This window comes from Xenopus laevis, chromosome 3S, assembly GCF_017654675.1.
Source record: "Xenopus laevis strain J_2021 chromosome 3S, Xenopus_laevis_v10.1, whole genome shotgun sequence".
In the NCBI taxonomy this organism is placed as follows: Eukaryota; Metazoa; Chordata; class Amphibia; order Anura; family Pipidae; genus Xenopus; species Xenopus laevis.
Window position 1 is genome coordinate 114,399,491 of NC_054376.1, and position 9,196 is coordinate 114,408,686.

The following is a 9,196-nucleotide window of genomic DNA, read 5'->3' on the forward strand; positions in this document are numbered from 1 at the left end:
AGGTGGGAAATGACCCAGTTTGCAAATCCCAATTTCTTAGTTCTTAGCAGATATAGCACTAGTTAAATGGGAAGTTCTCCTTTTGGAGACGTGTTCCTTTAAAAATTACTTTTGTTAAGAAACCTTTGTGGGAAACTATCATGAAAATTTAATATAAGCTTCAGCATACTGAAATAAGAAACTTTTTAAATACAATCCATTAAATATTCTTTACCGTTTCCGAAATAATCCAGTTCATCTTCACTATCCCTCTCTCAGTATTTGTTTCTCTTCATTCTGTCGTCATGCAGCAGTTGGATGGCAGATAATCATTGACAGTTAGATCCAATATATCTTATAGGGGGGATTCCTTTCCTAGGAGATGAATTTGAGCTCACTCAAATAACCGATTCCAGTACAAACAAAATCAAACAAAATACCTGCCTTTTGCAAAAATCCTGCATGTAGAGAGACATGTCTGGTGATTTTAATAGTGAGCTCTAGTACATCTTTTAGGCAAAAGGAGCCCCCTATAAGATATATTGGATCTAACTGTCAATGAATATCTGATACCCAACTGCTGCATGAAGAGTGACATGTTGAGAGAGGGATAGTGAACATAAACTTGATTATTTCAGAAACAGAATATTTAATTGATTATATTTAGAAAATTTCTTATTTCAGTATACTGAAGCATATATTAAATTTTCATTTTCGTGATAGTTCCCCTTTAATAAAATCTGTTTACGATTGTCCCAATCTACGGAGATGCAGACTGTCGACCTTGATACAGGTGACAATTGATAACATTCCACAAATGTAAATTCCCAATTTGCCGACTAATCTCCCCGAACTGCTTTTCCCGCCCACTAGAATGAAAATCGCCGGCGGGATGCCAATTGGAACGATACATTTTCCGAAGTCACCCGAAGTTTCCTTGTGCGGCGACTTTGGAAAACGAAGCGCTCCAAGTGCCATCCTTCTGGCGATTTTCATTCTAGCAGGCGGGAAGGCAGTTCGGGGAGATTAGTTTCCCCAAAGAAGAGATTTGTCGCTGTGCGAAATTCGGGTAGATTGTCGCCTGGCAACAAATAGCATTTGAAGAAACTTTATATACAACCTGGTTTCCACAAGCTTCCTTGCTGCCAAATTAGGGTAGAGGCACACAATGCTATTTGGGGGAGATCAGTCGGCCAGCGACAAATTGCCTCTTCTTCAGGCGACTAATCTCCCCGCAATGCCTTCCCGCCAGCAACGATAGCACTCCAACTGCCATCCCTCCGGCGATTTAGATTCTAGCCGGCGGGAAGGCATTGCGGGAAGATTAGTCACCCGAAGAAGAGGCAATTTGTCGCTGTCTGACTAATCTCCCCCAAATAGCATCGTGTGCCTCTACCCTAAATCTAATTTGGCAGCAAGGAAGCTTTCGGAAACTTGGTTGTATATAAAGTTTCTTTAAATGCTATCAAACGCAGTAATGTCTGTGAGTTATAGAATAGATATTTTCTTTTAACCCTATGTATATTGCACTTTGTATGACTTCACAATCTATAAATGTGTTTTAAATTGAAATAAGCAATTCATTGAACACATTTTATGCACACGGCATTACTATACACTTATTATTATTATTATTATTATTATTATTAGGTGAAACGTTTTAGTTCCCACTTGTATTTTGATTTGGCAAACAGAGACTGATGTGCAATGATGAACGATCTCTGTAAAATTGCTGCTGGCACTATATAAATGAAGGATTATAGCAGAATGTTTGCGCAACACTTTTGCTTAATAGTTTAAAGCCTGATCGTTTAAACACACAGTTGATTAAAAGCACAGCAATGAAGTTAATCAGCACTTTAGGTTGGGGAATTTTACATTCACTGCATGGCTTCTTATGTTTAATGCAAGTTATTTGGCTGATTTTCACTTTTGTGAGAAATACGAACCGTTAATTGCTCTTATTTTAATAAAACCTGTATTTTAAACATTCTACGGACAACCGTAAAGCTCGAGATGGTGATGCAAAGAGACGTAAACCCAAATATAACATTTTACACAATGAAAGAAAAAAACATTTTAATCCCGTTTCAAACACATCAATTAAAAATGTAATCATTTTATATGTATGTGTAAATGTATTTACTTTTGAAGTATTATCTGTCTGCTCTTCCCTTCATTGATGGACCTGATTCTTCTCTACATGTACCTTTGAAATAGTATAGCACAAGTAAGGTCACATCCGACAACTTTTTACAATGCCTTGCACACTATAGGCACATTTACTAAGGGTCGAACATCGAGGGTTAATTAACCCTCGATATTAGACCATCGAAGTAAAATCCTTCGACTTCGAATATCGGATTTACCGCAAATACTTCGATTGACGGAAAAATCGTTCGATCGAACAATTAAATTCTTTGAATCGAACGATTCGAACGATTAAATCCTTCTAATTGAACGATTCGAAGGATTTAAATCCAGTGACCAAAGGATTTTCCTTCTATCAAAAAAAGCTTAGAAATCTTATGGGGAAGGTCCCCATAGGCTGACATTGATGCTCAGTAGGTTTAAAGTGCCGAAGTAGGTAGTCAAAGTTTTTTTTTAAAGAGACAGTACTTCGACTATCGAATATTCGAAAATTTTTTAGTTTGAATCGTTCGTTTCGAAGTTGTAGTTGAAGGTCGAAGTAGCCTATTCGATGGTTGAAGTACCCAAAAAAAAAACTTTGAAATTCGAAAGTTTTTTTTACTTCGAATCCTTCACTCGAGCTAAGTAAATGTGCCCCTATGGGTTTATTTTTCAGAATCCGAATTTGTCATTATTTTCTGAAATATATTCTGACCAAACCACGCGGGTTATTTAGTCTTATTTATCAATTTCCCAAAAAATTCCAGTTCGGGGAAAAAATCGCGAAAATCATACGAAAATTCGAATCGTATGCATTTTCTGGATTTTCCACCCGAGAAATCAGGTTGTTTTTTTTTATTTTTTTAGGATTTTTGCCTGAAAACCACAAAATCTTCAGATTATAACACAAAACCCAGGGCAGATCAGGATATCTTCAGGCCTTCTCCTTGACTTGTATACAAATTCAGCAGGTCTGAGATACCAAATTTTCATATTCTGACCTTTTCATCCCCGAGCTATAATAAATTCTGAAAAATTCAAGTTTTTTTCTTTTCCACTAAATATTCAGCTTTTATAGTAAAAATAACTCAAATTTTCGGACTTTAATAAACAACCCCCTAAATGTGCATTATGGGGACTGGAGTATCAGCTAAGGCAGACATTATTACTTTGCATTGTTTCTTTAGTTCAAGTAGTCAGGATCAGCCCTGTAGGGAATAGCAGATAACAGAGTTACTATTTGAAATAGCAGTTTTATTTAGTCACTGAAAATTATTGGAGGTTGCAAATTTGCTTATAATTATAAATGTATAATTCATGAAAATATTCATTTTGGGTTTACTTCCCATTTAAAGAAGAGGCAAAATGGAAATCACTTGGGGAAGACAAGTATTAGGCACCTGCCAGTGATTATAATCCTGTACCTGATACACAGGGACAGTAACTGAACCAGCCCAGGGTACTTCTTTGTGTGAGCACCACAGAGTAAGCTTCTTCCTGCTTGGTGTCCATGCACAGTAGAGTGAAAAGCTGAACTTAAAGGATAAGTAAACCTTTAAAATAAGTGAATGTAAAACTGATGAGGGGGCTATTCTAAGCACTTTTGTAATTTACATTCATTATTTATTTTCTTTTTCTTCCAAGATATTAAGGGATACATGTGCTGTTAATATGAATGAATTTTGTTCCAACAGCGCCACCTGCTGGTCAGTTTCTGACCACCAAGTAGTCAAGGAAGTTGTCAGGAGAAAGACAGAGGCTGCTCTGATGTTTTTCCGCTTAGGAAAGATTTGAGAAAGGTTTCTAATTGTTTTCCTAAGCATAAGAACATCACTTGATGCACCCCTCCCCCCCAGTGATTCCACTTTTTTTGTTGCACCATACGGAGAGTCTTGTTTCCTTCTTAAAAATATGAAATGCCTTGTCTCATTCTAAAATGTATTAATGTTTAGATTTATCCTATAAATTTGTGCACTAAATGGGATTAATAACGTGTTCACTTAACAGTATTAAGGAACATCTGCAGATAAAAGTTTTTTGTTTTTTTTTTAATTTTCCACACTTCCTTATCCTTTTACTGTTACTTTAATTACTGAAAATATGTTTACTAGAAATGTGAAAGGCTAGCTAAAAGCTTTTATGAGCACTTCAACATTTATTTTTAATTTTCTTAAATGAGCCATTTTACAGAACCAGGTTATTAATGTCTTTTTTTTTTTTTTCTGTCAACTGTCAGTTTGCTACAAGAAGTGTGATTTACTGGTTTCATTCCTATGTAAGAGGTCTGTTCAATCAGAAGCATTCTGCATAGGCCTCCTATTGCCATCTATTCCCTGTGCTGGACCCCAAGCTTCTTACAACCAGTACAGCCATGCCCCTGTGTGTAATCTGATAGAGGCAAAGCATTTCAATTAAAGGACCAGTAACATCAAATTGTATTTTTTTTTTTTAATTCGTTAGTATACAATGAAAAGAAACCACAAAGACAAATTTAACTTTGAAATCGCTAAGTCATTATTGAGAAATAACTACCAAAACTCCACTTACGCTCCTCTTCAGAAAAGGCGACACGGCGACGATCCATCGTTCGGCGCTCAATTTCTCCTCCCTGACTATCTCCTATAAGAAAACCAGGGAGGAGAAATTGTGCGCTGCACAATGGATCGCCAAATTTCCTTTTCTGAAGAGGAGCTCAAGCGGAGTTTCAGGAAGTTATTTCTTAAAGGACCAGTAACATAAAAAAAATGTATACTTTGTATATACAGTTATATACAGTTTTAACTTTTACATTTCAAGGCTTTTATTAAGAAATTACTTACCGATTGTCTGCATGCGCTCCTCTTCAGAAACGGCGACAGGGTGACAATCCATCGTGCGGCGCCCGATTTCTCCTCCCTGGCTATCTCCTATAGAAGGTAGGGAGGAGAAATCGAGCGCCGCACATTGGATCGCCGCCGTTTCTGAAGAGGAGCGCATGCAGAGAATCGGCAAGCTTTCTCAAGTGGGTCTGTATCCATAAAAGGGTATAAGTGTGACCTAATATACCAAAGAGGTTAAATCTGTAATGGCTAGTTGGGCAGATGATATAGGCAGGTACGAAGCTGAAAGTTGAAGTAAGTGCAGATGGAAAGCGTTGTCTGGTGTTGGCAGTTTCAGCCTTAAATGGATTTGAGAGGAACAATCGTTTGGATATATAATTCAAGAAGCCAAATAGTGTCGTTTTTGAGTATATTTTGAAGGCTGAACTTATTAGGGGAGGAAAGTTATGTTCTTAATGGAAAAGGGATTTTCTGAAGAGATGAAATATCTTTGGATCTAGTGTAGGGCATTACAGCAGATTTGTCCACTATAATAGAGGATCTATGACTGTGATTAGCAAAATGTTAAACTTCAGAAGAAAATGAAGTGGAAATCTCCTTTAGGGCAGAGGCACATGAAGCTACTTGGGGAGATTAGTTGCCAGCAACAAATCGCTTCTTCTTCGAGTGACTAATCTCCCCGAACTGCCTCCCCGCGTTTGGAGTGCTTTGTTTTCCGAAGTTGCCTCACTAGGAAACTTCAGGCAACATCGGAAACCGAAGAGTTCCGAGTGCCATCCGACCGGCAATTAAAACTCTAGCTGACGGGGAGGCAGTTCGGGGAGATCTCCCCAAGTGGCTTTGTGTGCTCCTGCCCTTACACAAACTTTTAATATGCTGTAGATGGACCTGTGCTAAGCAACTTCCTAATAGATCTTCATATTTTCTTTTGTATGGTTTTTTAATAAAGAGCCTCCCTTTTCTGGCACCTTTCAGCCTGCGGCTGAAATTGCAATTTGCTTGTTGTTGTCACTGATCCCGGAAACCAAAAGAAAAAAGACTGAGTCCTCAATTTTAATGATATTCTTTTTTTTTTTTTTTTCTTAACTCCCAGCAATTGGATAACTGGTTCAGTTCCAAGCAGAAGAGTTACATAACAAGAAATACAAAAATACAAAAAAACTTATAAAATAAAGACCAATAAGAAAATTAAGATCTTTAATTTTACGATCTATGACCTCTTAAATGAGAAAGGTCATGGCTGCTCAACTGGAGGAATTTTTTTTTAATGCCCCCTGTCTGCTTTAGAGCTCCATAGACTTCTTTGTATGACTTTGTCATTTTAATATATTCCACTTCTCTGTGACATAGGCTACGACATATATATGTTGCACACTGATAACTGTTCTGTTGTTGGCTGCTTAGTTTGATATACTGTACACTATACTCTTTGTGTATCAGAATAACTGTTTAATTAGGGACAAAGGAATACAGAGGTGATTACGGATATAGATGGAATGGGTTGGGGATCATTCCTAATAAATGTGCACTGTTTATTTAGGCTAATGTTGCACCGGAGTTTCACCATCTTTTTGCAGCTGCAGCCTCCTATATTCCTGCAACAGTTTTTATTTAAGGGAATGAATGGGGTTGCTGTTTAACTCAAAAAGCTCATTGTTCAGAATGTTTAGGAAATCTATCACCTGAGAGAGAGATTTTTAGTTACGTCTGGAAATAGTATGTTTTGTTTAGTTCTGCACCATTTGTTAAGATATAGCAACGTTTTCATTTCATCTTGCCCCCTTGCAATCCCAGTGTACTAGCGGTTTGACAGCAAAAACATTATAGATGCTGGGTCTAATGCTAATCCCTACCCATCCTTGCCCTAAGCTGTCCATAGACGCAAAGATCCGATCGTAAAAATCTCCGTTTCGTACGATTTTCGGGCAGTGCGTGGAAAGTCCCGACATTTTTAGTTCCATGGCGATCGGTCGTTCCGACGATCGGACAGGTTAGAAAATTTCTGGTGGCTGCCGATAATATCTCTGCCGTGTTGCCGATCTGACGATATCAGTGGGAGACTGTCACTAGCTTTTGTCGGACATAAACTTTCATATGATTGCTGTCAGGGGCAGAACATCAGCTGATCTGTTCTTTTACTACTTTATTTGATCTGAATGATTAGTGGCAGGTCGGGAGATGGCACAATCGTTCGTCAGTTGTGAATGTAAATCGGCACATCTATGGCCATCTGCTTTTCATGTGTAAGGATATCCCCAGACTGCGTTTTGACGGCAAAAACATTATAGATTGTTGGTGTAATGCTAATCCCTACTCATCCGACGAGACAATGAACAAGTATACTAGAGGACGTTATTGACAAATATCAGGGGACCTTTTTACCCATAAAGTGAATCACCGTACCAGAGGCCTCCCCTTCAGACTAGGAGAAAAGATCTTTCATTTGAAGCAACGTAGAGGGTTCTTCACAGTGAGGACAGTGAGGTTGTGGAATGCACTGCCGGGTGATGTTGTGATGCTGATTCAGTTAATGACTATAAGAGTGGCTTGGATGATTTCTTGGACAGACCTAATATCAACGGCTATTGTGATACTAAACTCTATAGTTAGTATAGATATGGGTATATATAATTTATATGAGGGTATGGCGGGTGTGTATGGATGCTGGGTTTTCATTTGGAGGGGTTGAACTTTTTCTTTTTTTAACCCAATTTAACTATGCAGCAGCAGTGGACCTAGGGGCGCCCGCTATGTAAATCCGGCCCTTGTAATGGAAAAAAACAAACATATTTGAGTATATAAAGCTAATTAAAATTCAATACACATTCAGTTCTTATTATATGAATGTGTATTGCCTCACCCACAAATCTAGTGGGAAAGATATGGTCAATATACCTCATCTCCCTTAATAGAGATTAATACAAGAGTTTTGCCATAAAAAGTATTGCCTTCCTTACTAGGCCTATACATCTGTCAGCCAAAGATTGTAAAACACAAAAGCTTCTTACAGTATGGCGTGTTGGATAATGACTTGAGAAGACTTGCTCATTTGAGCAGTGTCCTTTCACATGGAATTGTTGAGCGTATGGCACCTCTGAGCAGTCCTGATTACCTTGACAATCTTAACAATACTCACAGCTTGCATCTTGGCATAATCCATTTCAAATTAGAATGACTGTTTACCTGTAGGTCCACTTATGAGGAGTCCACGTCTGAGTTAAAGAAAGTCGATGAAGAGCAGGAAAAGCGAAAGCAAGAGAGGAAATCTCGACTCCGAGCTCCTCCTGTTCTCCACGTGCCGTCCAAGCCTGCCACAGCCCAGTGCCCCCAGCAATAAACCTTTGAAGTAGAATGCTTTATTTTCAACAACAAACTATGCCTACAATGTCCTCGATGTTTTAAAAGCTCTGTAGATCTATTTATGCCTTCTTATGTAATGTCAGGGATTGGAGTCCAACATAAAGGAGGAGGAGCACCGAAATGATCAACAGAGAGTATCGGTATGATTGTTACATGTTCATGTAAATATCTGTTTTATGTAAAATATTTTTGTGTTGGTTTTGTTCATTTTTTTTTCTGATGTTGAAATAATGTATGCGTGCAACTTTGCAAAAGCAACACTGCCGGCAACAACTGTCATCTATTAAGTGCCCTACACTTCAAAGGATTGTTTTATACATTGTTCAGTAACTTTTCCTACATAATGGGGAGGGGGTCTAATAGTATTTTTACAATGATTCCGTTATCTAAATTTGCAGTTCTGTACTGTTTAATGAGTGCATTATTTTTATAGCCTAAGCGTTGGGCATCTAGTACAACACATTAACAATTTCTTACACCTGTTTTCTGTGTACCTGATAATAAAGGTGTGTTTAATGGCAAAATAAGCTACTCACATTTATTATTCATTGTTACAGAATATATATGTAGAACAATGATAACATAAATAAAAAATAACATTTTATTTAATTAGAAATACTATGAACTTTTTATTTATGGGTCATAATTGGCCTTTCTAGAGCAGTGATCCCACACCAGTATCTCTTTAGCAACCCCATGCTAGAGTCCTGCAGCGTGTCTGGTACCCACGTGTTGCCCGAAGAAACATGAGGACCTTGCGGGTAGAAGTTCCGGATGCGGGTACAGACGAGGGTCGCGGATCTTCTCAAAAGAGATTTTTACTGATGATGTCATTTTCGGTTTACAATGACGGCACTTCTGATTCTTGATGGTCCGGGTTGCGGATAAGGTACTTGTGGGTTGTGTAG

The 9,196-nt window shown here is 38.1% G+C and overlaps 1 protein-coding gene across 1 annotated transcript in view; it reads left to right on the plus strand.

Moving 5' to 3' along the window:
* spdl1.S (spindle apparatus coiled-coil protein 1 S homeolog) overlaps positions 1–8,812 on the plus strand; it is a gene marked incomplete at its 5' end in the record, with an annotated part of 34,160 nt that extends 25,348 nt beyond the window's left edge. The window contains 1 exon segment of the mRNA NM_001091334.1: positions 8,118–8,812. Within this exon segment, the coding sequence (NP_001084803.1) occupies positions 8,118–8,265 (148 nt within the window). The 3' untranslated portion in view covers positions 8,266–8,812.
* Between the last annotated feature and the right edge of the window lie 384 nt (positions 8,813–9,196).